The following is an 11,941-nucleotide window of genomic DNA, read 5'->3' as shown; positions in this document are numbered from 1 at the left end:
GTGTGTACAGGGGCTGTGAGTGTGTACAGGGAGCTGTGAGTGTGTACAGGGGCTGTGAGTGTGTACAGGGAGCTGTGAGTGTGTACGGGAGCTGTGAGGTGTTCAGGAGCTGTGAGTGTGTACAGGGGCTGTGAGTGTGTACAGGGGCTGTGAGTGTGTACAGGAGCTGTGAGAGTGTTCAGGAGCTGTGAGGTGTTCAGGAGCTGTGAGTGTGTATGGGAGCTGTGAGTGTGTACAGGGGCTGTGAGAGTGTTTAGGGGCTGTGAGTGTGTACAGGGACTATGAGTGTGTACAGGAGCTGTGAGAGTGTACAGGAGCTGTGAGAGTTACAGGGACTGTTAGTGTGTACGTGAGCTGTGAGAGTGTATGGGAGTTGTGAGTGTGTACAGGAGCTGTGAGAGTGTACAGATCTGTATGTGTGTATGGGAACTGTGAATGTGTACGCGAGTTGTGAGTGTGTACAGGAGCTGTGAGAGTTACAGGTACTGTTAGTGTGTACGTGAGCTGTGAGAGTGTATGGGAGTTGTGAGTGTTTACAGGAGCTGTGAGAGTGTACAGATCTGTATGTGTGTATGGGAACTGTGAATGTGTACGCGAGTTGTGAGTGTGTACAGGAGCTGTGAGAGTTACAGGGACTGTTGGTGTGTATGGGACCTGCGAGAGTGTATGGGAGTTGTGAGTGTGTACAGGAGCTGTGAGAGTGTATGGGAGTTGTGAGTGTGTACATGGACTGAGAGTGTGTACAGAGGCAAGGAGTGGGTAGTGGAGCTGTGAGTGCGTACAGGATCTTTGAGTATGTACAGGGGCTGTGAGTGTATACAGAGGCTGTGAGTGTGTACGGGAGCTGTTTGTACAGAATCTGTGAGTGTGTACAGGAGCTGTGATTGTGTACATAGGCTGCGAGTGTGTACGGGAGCTGAGAGTCTACAGGGGCTGTGAGTGTGTAGTGGAGGGTGTGTGTATGGGTGGGTGCATGGGCTGGGTTTGTCTACCATCACCATCCCCATCCAATACAGCCTCCAGACCCTTAAGTTCGAAACTGGGTTAATGATCTCTACTGATAAAAGCAATGATCAATGTCTAATTTGCCACTTGCTGAGTTGCCGCAAGATGCCCTCCAACGCATCTCGTCCACATCCCGCACCTCCGCCCTCAGACCCCACCCCTCCAACCGTAACAAGGACAGAACGCCCCTGGTGCTCACCTTCCACCCTACAAACCTTCGCATCAACCAAATCATCCGCCGACATTTCCGCCACCTCCAAAAAGACCCCACCACCAGGGATATATTTCCCTCCCCACTCCTTTCCGCCTTCCGCAAAGACCGTTCCCTCCGTGACTACCTGGTCAGGTCCACACCCCCCCTACGACCCACCCTCCCATCCTGGCACTTTCCCCTGCCACCGCAGGAACTGTAAAACCTGTGCCCACACCTCCTCCCTCACCTCTATCCAAGGCCCTAAAGGAGCCTTCCACATCCATCAAAGTTTCACCTGCACATCCACCAATATCATTTATTGTTGCTCCCGATGCGGTCTCCTCTACATTGGGGAGACTGGGCGCCTCCTAGCAGAGCGCTTTAGGGAACATCTCCGAGACACCCGCACCAATCAACCAAACTGCCCTGTGGCCCAACAATTCAACTCCCCCTCCCACTCTGCCGAGGACATGGAGGTCCTGGGCCTCCTTCACCGCCGCTCCCTCACCACCAGACGCCTGGAGGAAGAACGCCTCATCTTCCGCCTCGGAACACTTCAACCCCAGGGCATCAATGTGGACTTCAACAGCTTCCTCATTTCCCCTTCCCCCACCTCATCCTAGTTTCAAACTTCCAGCTCAGTTACTGTCTCCTTGACTTGTCCGACCTGCCTATCTTCTTTTCCACCTATCCACTCCACCCTCTCCTCCTTGACCTATCACCTTCATCTCCTCCCCCACTCACCCATTGTACTTTATGCTACTCTCTCCCCACCCCCACCCTCCTCTAGCTTATCTCTCCACGCTTCAGGCTCACTGCCTTTATTCCTGATGAAGGGCTTTTGCCCGAAACGTCGATTTCGCTGCTCGTTGGATGCTGCCTGAACTGCTGTGCTCTTCCAGCACCACTAATCCAGTATTTGGTTTTCAGCATCTGCAGTCATTGTTTTTACCGCACTGAATCTGTGCAAAGTTAAAACTCACACAACACCAGGTTATAGTCCAACAGGTTTAATTGGAAGCACACTAGCTTTCGGAGCGTCTCTCCTTCATCAGGTGGTTGTGGAGGGCTCAATCTTAACACACAGAATTTGTAGCAAAAATTTACAGTGTGATGTAACTGAAATTATACATTGAAAAATTGATTGTCTGTTAAGCCTTTCATCTTAGAATCTGTGCAGGCAGTGCCAAATATCACGTGATCATTAAAAAGATCACATGACCAGTGTCACATGACGAAACGATGTCAGCTGTGATAGTTTATTTCCATGTGAGTGTTAACCCTCTGTGTCCAAGGCTCCATGTGGGCTGGTGGGTGATGAACTCTCACAGTGCACTGCAGTGCTGAGGGGCTGCTGCACTGTCAGAGGTACTGTCTTTAGAAAGGGTGGCTCCTCACCCCCACCCCCACCCCCCCCTTGCACAGACTAGGGGGGGGGGAAAGGAGTCACTCACAGTCCTGCTGGTCCTGACCCTGTCATAGTTAAAAATCACACCACACCAGGTTATAATCAACAGGTTTAATTGGACGCTCCGAAAACCACTGCTTCCAAATAAACCTGTTGGACTATAACCTGGTGTGGTTGTGATTTTTAACTTTGTCCACCCCAGTCCAACACTGGCATCTCCAAACCATGACCCGGTCATGTCTGCCCTGCATTGTGGGATCTTGCCGTGCACAAACCAGCCGCCGCGTCTCCTCCGATCGCGCAGTGGTGGCGGTAGGCGCTAGAGCAATTCACATCTCTTTCGGGAGACCGCACTGATCTTTCCGCGATTCGGTTTGCAGGCGCACAAACCCCCACCTCTTCCCCCCTCCCCCCCGACGGCGGAGACCTGCATTAATGTAGCGCCCCTATAAATCGCTTCCTTGGGGGCGTTGCGAGGCGCTGACAGCCGAAGAGCATGAGCAAAGTGACAAAGATTTGTTTAAAAAAAAGACGTGTTCCCCCCCCCTCAAGCAGCCGCCCAGAGCAGGGTCTGACAAACTCCTGTTTAGGATTTAGAGTCGGGGTTAGTCTTCCTGTGGTAATGGGAACATGTTTAAACATTCACCTGGAAACAGGAGTCAATTCCTGCCTGTAAAATGCAGATACCCCTTGGAGTTACCCTTCTCCCTCTGCATTAATGTCAGTCAGTGACAGAAATAAAGGAGCAGAAAGTCTAGCGAGAGAGCAGAAGCCTCTGTTGCAATACAGAGCCCGGAACCAGCTGGAAATGTGATCGCAGTTTTGAGCTTTTGCTGGTTTGTCCCTCTGCGCTCGCCGGTGCTCTGCATTTTGCAAATTTTGCACTTTTCCTTGCTCACAAATTAAAGGGCAAAAACGAGAGAGAGAGAGAGAGAGAGATTGCAGCAAACGCCGAGGCCGCTCGGGCAGTGACAGCGAGACTAGCTCCGGCGTACGCGGCGCCCCCGGGGGTGAGTGCCGCTGCAGCGGGCACTGACTCAGCTCTGGCACAGGGGTCCCACAGGGACAGCAAGGACTCACTGATCAAATCTGTCTGGTTCATTTCCCAGGCCTCCTCGATCATTACCGAAAGCACAACTCCGCCCCATCCCAACACTCTCTTAGAAGCAAAACAGAAATTGTTGGAGAAATTCGGTGCAGGGAGAGAGAAAGAAAGCAGAGTCTAGCCGCTGAGGTCTGTTTGGGAAAGGTGTAAGTATCGTTTCATACACTTGCCTGGCTGGGTGGCGATGGGGCGGGGGTGGCTGGGTGGCGATGGGGTCGGGGTTGGCTGGGTGGTGATGGGGTGACTGGGTGGCGACGGGTTCGGGGTTGGCTGGGTGGTGATGGGGTGACTGGGTGGTGATGGGGTGACTGGGTGGCGACGGGTTCGGGGTTGGCTGGGTGGTGATGGGGTGACTGGGTGGTGATGGGGTGACTGGGTGGCGACGGGGTCGGGGTTGGCTGGGTGGTGATGGGGTGACTGGGTGGTGATGGGGTGACTGGGTGGCGACGGGGTCGGGGTTGGCTGGGTGGTGATGGGGTGACTGGGTGGTGATGGGGTCGGGGTTGGCTGGGTGGTGATGCGGTCGGGGTTGGCTGGGTGGTGATGGGGTGACTGGGTGGCGTCGGGGTTGGCTGGGTGGTGATGGGGTGACTGGGTGGCGACGGGGTCGGGGTTGGCTGGGTGGTGATGGGGTGACTGGGTGGCGACGGGGTCGGGGTTGGCTGGGTGGTGATGGGGTGACTGGGTGGCGACGGGGTCGGGGTTGGCTGGGTGGTGATGGGGTGACTGGGTGGCGACGGGGTCGGGGTTGGCTGGGTGGTGATGGGGTGACTGGGTGGCGACGGGGCCGGGGTTGGCTGGGTGGTGATGGGGTGACTGGGTGGTGATGGGGTCGGGGTTGGCTGGGTGGTGATGGGGTCGGGGTTGGCTGGGTGGTGATGGGATGACTGGGTGGCGATGGGGTCGGGGTTGGCTGGGTGGTGATGGGGTGACTGGGTGGCGATGGGGTCGGGGTTGGCTGGGTGGTGATGGGGTGACTGGGTGGTGATGGGGTGACTGGGTGGCGATGGGGTCGGGGTTGGCTGGGTGGTGATGGGGTGACTGGGTGGCGATGGGGTCGGGGTTGGCTGGGTGGTGATGGGGTGACTGGGTGGCGACGGGGTCGGGGTTGGCTGGGTGGCGATGGGGTCGGGGTTGGCTGGGTGGTGATGGGGTGACTGGGTGGCGATGGAGCCGGGGTTGGCTGGGTGGCGATGGGGCCGGGGTTGGCTGGGTGGCGACGGGGTGACTGGGTGGCGACGGGGCCAGGATTGGCTGGGTGGCGATGGGGCGGGGTCTGGTCGCTCCTTCAGGACTTGTCAATGTTTGTCATGTGCCAATGGTCTCCCAAAATACTGCAATGCTTTAAACCTGAAAAGATGTGGAGGAGCAGGCGTTGGACTGGAATGGACAATATTAAATCTCACACAACACCAGGATATCGTCTTCATCAGGTAACAGGAAGGAGCAGTGCTCTGAAAGTTAGTACAGGTACTTCCAGATAAACCTGTTGGACTATAACCTGGTGTTGTGTGAATTTTTAACTAAGCTATTAGAGAAAGGTAACTCTATAAAGAGATAGAAAGAGTTTTTAGATTAGATTAGATTACTTACAGTGTGGAAACAGGCCCTTCGGCCCAACAAGTCCACACCGCCCCACCGAAGCGCAACCCACCCATACCCCTACATTTACCCCTTACCTAACACTACGGGCAATTTAGCATGGCCAATTCACCTGACCTGCACATCTTTGGACTGTGGGAGGAAACCGGAGCACCCGGAGGAAACCCACACAGACACGGGGAGAAGGTGCAAACTCCACACAGTTAGTCGCCTGAGGCAGGAATTGAACCCGGGTCTCTGGTGCTGTGAGGCAGCAGTGCTAACCACCGTGCCGCCCATGAATAAACTGTGGAAGCAGAAGTAGGCCATTCAGCCCATCGGCTCTTCTCTGATATTATTACTGTTGAAGTGGCGATGCCGGTGTTGGGCTGGGGTGGACAAAGTCAGAAATCACACAACACCAAGTTATAGTCCGACAGGTTTATTTGGAAGCACTAGCTTTCGGAGCACCACTCCTTCATCAGGTGGTTGGGGCGTTCAACAGGTTTATTTGAAATCACAAACTGTCAGGGTGCTGCCCCTTAGTCAAGATGAAAGAGCAGCGCTCTGAAAGCTTGTGATTTCAAATAAACCTGTTGGACTATAATCTGATGATGTGTAACTTCTGACATTATTATTATTATTATTATTATTGGAGAGGGGTCAGAAGGGACTTACCAGGCTGTTGCCGGTATGGAAGGTTTGAGTTTGAATGAAAGGCTGGGACTTTGTTTGTTGGAGTGTAGGAGGCCTGAGTGTAGGTGACCTGATAGATTTTACAAAATAATGGGGCTTAGGTAGTTGTCTTTTCCTTAAGATGGGGATTTTGAGACGAGGAGACACATTTTTTAAAGCGAGAGGAGAGGGATTTTAAAAAAAGGCAAATATCATTTTTTACACGGAGGGTGGTTTGCCTGAGGAAGTGGTGGATGTGGGCACAGTTACAACATTTGAAAGACATTTGGATAAGTACATGAATAAGCAACATTTGGAGGGATATGGGCCAAGTGCAGGTAGGTGGGACGAGTTTAGTTTGGGATTATGGTCAATGGGGATTGATTGGACTGAAGGGTCTGTTTCCATGCTGGCTGATTCTAGGCCTCAGTGAGATTATCATTAATCTGATAGTCATTACTATTTTGACACTAACATGACTCATCACTGCTACTGCCTTGGGAGGGTAATGGTAGGTGTTAATGTCAGGTTTGGTTGGGATGACATGGCTTGTATCTAAACGGGAACCCAATCCAAACTGAACCGGACCAAACCTAACCCAATCCAGTCCCATCTAACCCAACCTCATCTAACCAAATATATCCCAATCCAATCCAAACAGAGGTTGTGACAGACTGACTTTCAATCAGAAAGGGAGTCTAGGGAAAAGGAAGGAAAGTGGGGTTGAGGATGATCAGATCAGACATGATCTCACTGAATGGTAGAGCAGACTCAATGGGCTGAATGGCCTAATTCTGCTCTTACATCAGAATTAAGAGCAAGTATCGGCCGTTCAGCTCCACAATTTAATTAGATCATGGCTGATTTTGGCCTAACCACCGATCCTGCTCTCTCTCCCCATAACCCTTCAACCCAATACTAATTTAAGAAAAAACCTATCTCCTCCTCAAATTTGTATTTTACGGTCTGTCCCAACCTAAGCCAATCAAGTTCAACATAATCCAGTTTAACCCAGCTCCAAGCATCTTCTGCCTGCAATGGATATTTCCTTTCTCTTCAGACTTCTAGACTGTTTATATATATTTTTTATTTTATAGTTGTTTATATCTTTTTGCTTCGGGTAAATGCAGTGTACCCAACTCATTACCGAGTCACACCCTTCGTACTCATTTATTGCTTTCATAACCTGCCTCAGCAACAGCTTCTTCACTCTATTCTTCTCAAAACTAACTCCTGGTCTGTGTTTGTCACTTGTTGGGTTTGTATTTATTGTCCTTGTGAACTGCCCCCTTTAAACTGCTGCAGTCCCCATGCTGAAGATAGACCCACAATGCCATTAGGGAGCAAATTCCACGATTTTGACCCAACGACGCTAAAGGGATCACAAAATATTTCCAAGTTGTCAACTTTAAGGGCATTTAAATGGTCATTGGATCGGCATATGGATGAGAATGGTATAGTGTAGGTTAGATGGGCTTCAGATTGGTTCCATAGGTCGGCACAGCATTGAGGGCCGAAGGGCCTGTACGGCGCTGTAATGTTCTATGTTCTAAATTAGGGTGGGGAGTGGCTGGGAGGGGAGCTTGAAGTGGGTGGTGTTCCCATGCATCTGTGCCCTTGTTCTTCAAGATGGAAGTGGTTATGGGTTTGGAAGGTGCTCTTTAAGGATCTTTGGTGAATTTCTGCAGTGCATCTTGTAGATAGTACCCACTGCTGCTAGTGAGTGCTGGTGGTGGAGGGATGATGCTTATCTTATGAATGACTTTTGTGGTTTGGGGAAAAACTTGTATTTTGTCCTGTGAAGGCTCCTTAGAATCCAGAGAGAAGTTTGGGAAGGGGTGTAATTAGTTCTACTGAGATTGACATTATTGGGTTTGTGAGAAGGTCATGTGATCCAGGTCTCTGTGAAATTGGAAGTTTGCTAAAGCTAAGGTAAATATTGCAGAACACAAAGTTTGGAACAGATTCTGGTCAAAAGCAGGAAGAAGGCTGTGATACTGCGGCAGCAGCTGTGTTCCTGTGTCTGTTGTTGAAAAGAGCAGGGAGTTGAAGGTGGAGAGGGTAGGGATTGAAAAAGAGTCCCATTGCCACTGTTTCTGCTCTGCTATGGCCCCATGAGACTGTATGTACTTACAGGAAACAAAAACAGAAATCCATGGCAGCATCTGTAGGTGCTGCAGAGATCTCCGTAGGTGCTGCCAGACCTGCGGAAGTTTCTCCTGCAATCCATGTCTTTCCTTCAGATTTCCACCATTTGTGGTTCTTTTGCTTTCTAAAAGCAGAGAAGTGTTACAAACATTATAGGGCATTAGTGAGAGCACACCTGGAATATTGCGTCCAGGTTTAGTCTCCTTATTTGAGAAAGGATGTAGTGGAGACAGTTCAGCAGAGGTTCACCAGATTGACTCCAGAGATGAGGGATGGTTGAGTAGATTGGGCTCAGAGAATGACGGAGGATCTAATTGAGGAATGTAAAGTGCTGAAGGGGATTGAGAAGGTGGAGGTTGAACAGATGTTCCCCCTTGTGGGACAGTCTCGAACAAGAGGGCACCGACATAGAGTGAGAGGAGGTAGGTTCAAAACTGAGGGGAGAAACTGATTCAGTCCAAGGGTTGTGAATCTGTGGAGCTCACTGTCCCAGAGCGCAGTGGAAGCAGAATCACTCAGCAGATTCAAGAAAGAAATGGAGAGGTTTCTGATGAAAAGTGGGATAAAGGGCTATGGGGAGCAGGTGGGAGAGTGGAGTTGAGACCAGGATAAGATCACCCACGATTATGTTAAGTGGTGGAGTCAGCTTGAAGGGCTGAGTTGCCTACACCCCTCCTAATTCCTATGTTTTATTTAAGACTGTGTGCATTTACTTAGGGATGGGAGAAGAGAGTCTTTGGGGATTCTGAAGTTTGTGTTGCAGGGAGACTAGGGTGACTTAAGAAAACATTTTGCATGTTTGTCTTCATTGCTGAGACCATTGAGTAAAGGAGCCGAGGTGGTGCAGGACATTGGTGAGGCTGCTTCTGGAGTACTGTGTGCAGTTCTATTTGCCCAACTAATGGAAGGATATTATTAAGTTGGAGTGGGTTTGGAAAAGATTTACCAGGATGTTGCTGGGAATGGAGGGTTTGAGTTATAGCGCATGGTGAAGTGAAGTGATGTGAGTGCTTTGACAATGTGAGGCATATCTTTGTCATAAGTGAAAAGCAAATTTCACTTTAAAGCGTTTGCCAGTTAATTCATCTTTGAATTAAGTTGAAAGGGGATCCTGGTGAATCAGATGGGTTTTTGGAATCTGTAACAGTATTTTCATGGTCACCAATACTGACACCAGCTCCTTATTTTAATTCCTCATTAATTTAATTAATTCAATTTAAATGTCTCCTCTTCCATGGTAGGATTTGAACAGTTATCTTTGGGTAATTAGTCCAGGCCATTGGATCACTAGTTCCGTAAGGTAACCATCGTGCTAGCACAGCGGAAAGCATTGACACACTTTGTGTCCCTTGGCAGGTTGACCCATCATGGAAAGAATCCAGCATATCGTATCCACTGCGCGAGCTGCCTACAATCAGGGGAGAAGTCGGCCTCTGGAGTTCCGCATCCAGCAGCTGAAGGCACTGGAGAGAATGCTCATTGAGAAAAAGGAGGAAATATCAGTGGTGCTGCAAAAGGATTTGCGCAAGGTTTGGAACAGAGCTATAATATCAGTGTCCGTTAACCAGGCTGCACAGTCACTCAGTCCACACACAGACTGAGACATACACACCCACATGGATACTATATATACATGCTCTCACGCTGTCTCTCTCACACACGCATATCTGTGTACAACAACCACAGGGAATACTGGAGAAACTTAGCAGGTCTGGTAGTATCTGTGGGGAGAGAAACAGAATTGCTCTTTCGAGTCCAATGACCCTTCAGAACTCCTTGCCTTGCTTGGGTTTGTTTATGTTGCCCTTATGAGGACCCATTCTCTTGTTTCACATCTATTTTTCTTTTCTCCATTATTAACAACCCCTTTGTTTTGTGCACTGGACCTCTGCCTCTTTCAGAGGATTCGCAGTAGCATTAAAACCAACTAGGTAAAAACAACAACTGCAGATGCTGGAAACCAGATTCTGGATTAGTGGTGCTGGAAGAGCACAGCAGTTCAGGCAGCATCCGAGGAGCAGCAAAATCGACGTTTCGGGCAAAAGCCCTTCATCCGGAATAAAGGCAGTGAGCCTGAAGCGTGGAGAGATAAGCTAGAGGAGGGTAGGGGTGGGGAGAAAGTAGCATAGAGTACAATGGGTGAGTGGGGGAGGGGATGAAGGTGATAGGTCAGGGAGGAGAGGGTGGAGTGGATAGGTGGAAAAGGAGATAGGCAGGTAGGACAAGTCCGGACAAGTCATGGGGACAGTTACTGAGCTGGAAGTTTGGAACCAGAGTGAGGTGGGGTAAGGGGAAATGAGGAAGCTGTTGAAGTCCACATTGATGCCCTGGGGTTGAAGTGTTCCAAGGCGGAAGATGAGGCGTTCTTCCTCCAGGCGTCTGGTGGTGAGGGAGCGGTGGTGAAGGAGGCCCAGGACCTCCATGTCCTCTGCAGAGTGGGTTGAAATGTTGGGCTACGGGGCGGTGTGGTTGATTGGTGCGGGTGTCCCGGAGATGTTCCCTAAAGCACTCTGTTAGGTGGTGTTCAGTCTCCCCAATGTAGAGGAGACCGCATCGGGAGCAATGGATACAATAAATGATTTTAGTGGATGTGCAGGTGAAACTGGATGGATGTGGATGACTCCTTTAGGGCCTTGGATAGAGGTGAGGGAGGAGGTGTGGGCGCAGGTTTCACAGTTCCTGCGGTGGCAGGGGAAAGTGCCAGGATGGGAGGGTGGGTTGTAGGGGGGCGTGGACCTGACCAGATAGTCATGGAGGGAACGGTCTTTGCAGGAGGCGGAAAAGGGTGGGGAGGAAAATATATCCCTGGTGGTGGGGTTTGTTTGGAGGTGGCGGAAATGTCGGCGGATGATTTGCTTTATGCGGAGGTTGGTAGGGTGGAAGATGAGCACCAGGGGCGTTCTGTCCTTGTTACGGTTGGAGGGGTGGGGTCTGAGGGCGGAGGTGCGGGATGTGGACGAGATGCGTTGGAGGGCATCTTTAACCACATGGGAAGGGAAATTGCAGTCTCTAAAGAAGGAGGCCATCTGGTGTGTTCTGTGGTGGAACTGGTCCTCCTGGGAGCAGATATGGCGGAGACGAAGGAATTGGGAATATGGGAAGGCATTTTTGCAAGATGTAGGGTGGGAAGAGGTGTAATCCAGGTAGCTGTGGGAGTCGTTGGGATTGTAAAAAATGTCGGTGTCAAGTCAGTCGTCATGAATGGAGATGGAGAGGTCCAGGAAGGGGAGCGAGGTGTCAGAGATGGTCCAGGTAAAGTTAAGGTCAAGGTGGGATGTGTTGGTGAAGTTGCTGAATTGCTCAACCTCCTCGCGGGAGCACGAGGTGGCACCAATGCAGTCATCAGTGTAGCGGAGGAAGAGGTGGGGAGTGGTGCCAGTGTAATTACGGAAGATGGACTGTTCTACGTAGCCAACAAAGAGACAGGCATAGCTGGGGCCCATACGTGTGCCCATGGCTACCCCTTTGGTCTGGAGGAAGTGGGAGGATTCAAAGGAGAAATTGTTAAGGGTGAGGACCAGTTCGGCCAAACGAATAAGAGTGCCGGTGGAAGGGTACTGTTGGGGACGTCTGGAGAGGAAAAAAACGGAGGGCTTGGAGGCCCTGGTCATGGCGGATGGAGGTGTAGAGGGAGTGGATATCCATGGTGAAGATGAGGCGTTGGGGGCCAGGGAAACGGAAGTCTTGGAGGAGGTGGAGGGCGTGGGTGGTGTCTCGAACGTATGTGGGGAGTTCCTGGACTAGGGGGGATAGGACAGTATCGAGGTAGGTAGAGATGAGTTCAGTGGGGCAGGAGCATGCTGAGACAATGGGTTGGCCAGAGTGG

At 50.9% G+C, this 11,941-nt stretch overlaps 1 protein-coding gene across 4 annotated transcripts in view; it reads left to right on the top strand.

The window, feature by feature from the left end:
- Positions 1–2,547: 2,547 nt before the first annotated feature.
- The window catches only part of LOC140491575 (aldehyde dehydrogenase, dimeric NADP-preferring-like), a 30,084-nt gene continuing 20,690 nt past the window's right edge, over positions 2,548–11,941 (top strand). Inside the window, exons 1-3 of one of the 4 annotated variants that reach the window (XM_072589975.1) lie at positions 2,548–2,566; positions 3,716–3,857; positions 9,472–9,644. In XM_072589975.1, coding sequence (XP_072446076.1) covers positions 9,483–9,644 — 162 coding nt within the window. In that variant the 5' untranslated portion in view covers positions 2,548–2,566; positions 3,716–3,857; positions 9,472–9,482. The other 3 variants (XM_072589974.1, XM_072589976.1, XM_072589973.1) reach the window with 3 other exon arrangements.

The sequence above is a fragment of the Chiloscyllium punctatum genome, chromosome 19, assembly GCF_047496795.1.
Source record: "Chiloscyllium punctatum isolate Juve2018m chromosome 19, sChiPun1.3, whole genome shotgun sequence".
Lineage (NCBI taxonomy): Eukaryota > Metazoa > Chordata > Chondrichthyes > Orectolobiformes > Hemiscylliidae > Chiloscyllium > Chiloscyllium punctatum.
This window is presented reverse-complemented; position numbering and strand designations above follow the sequence as displayed.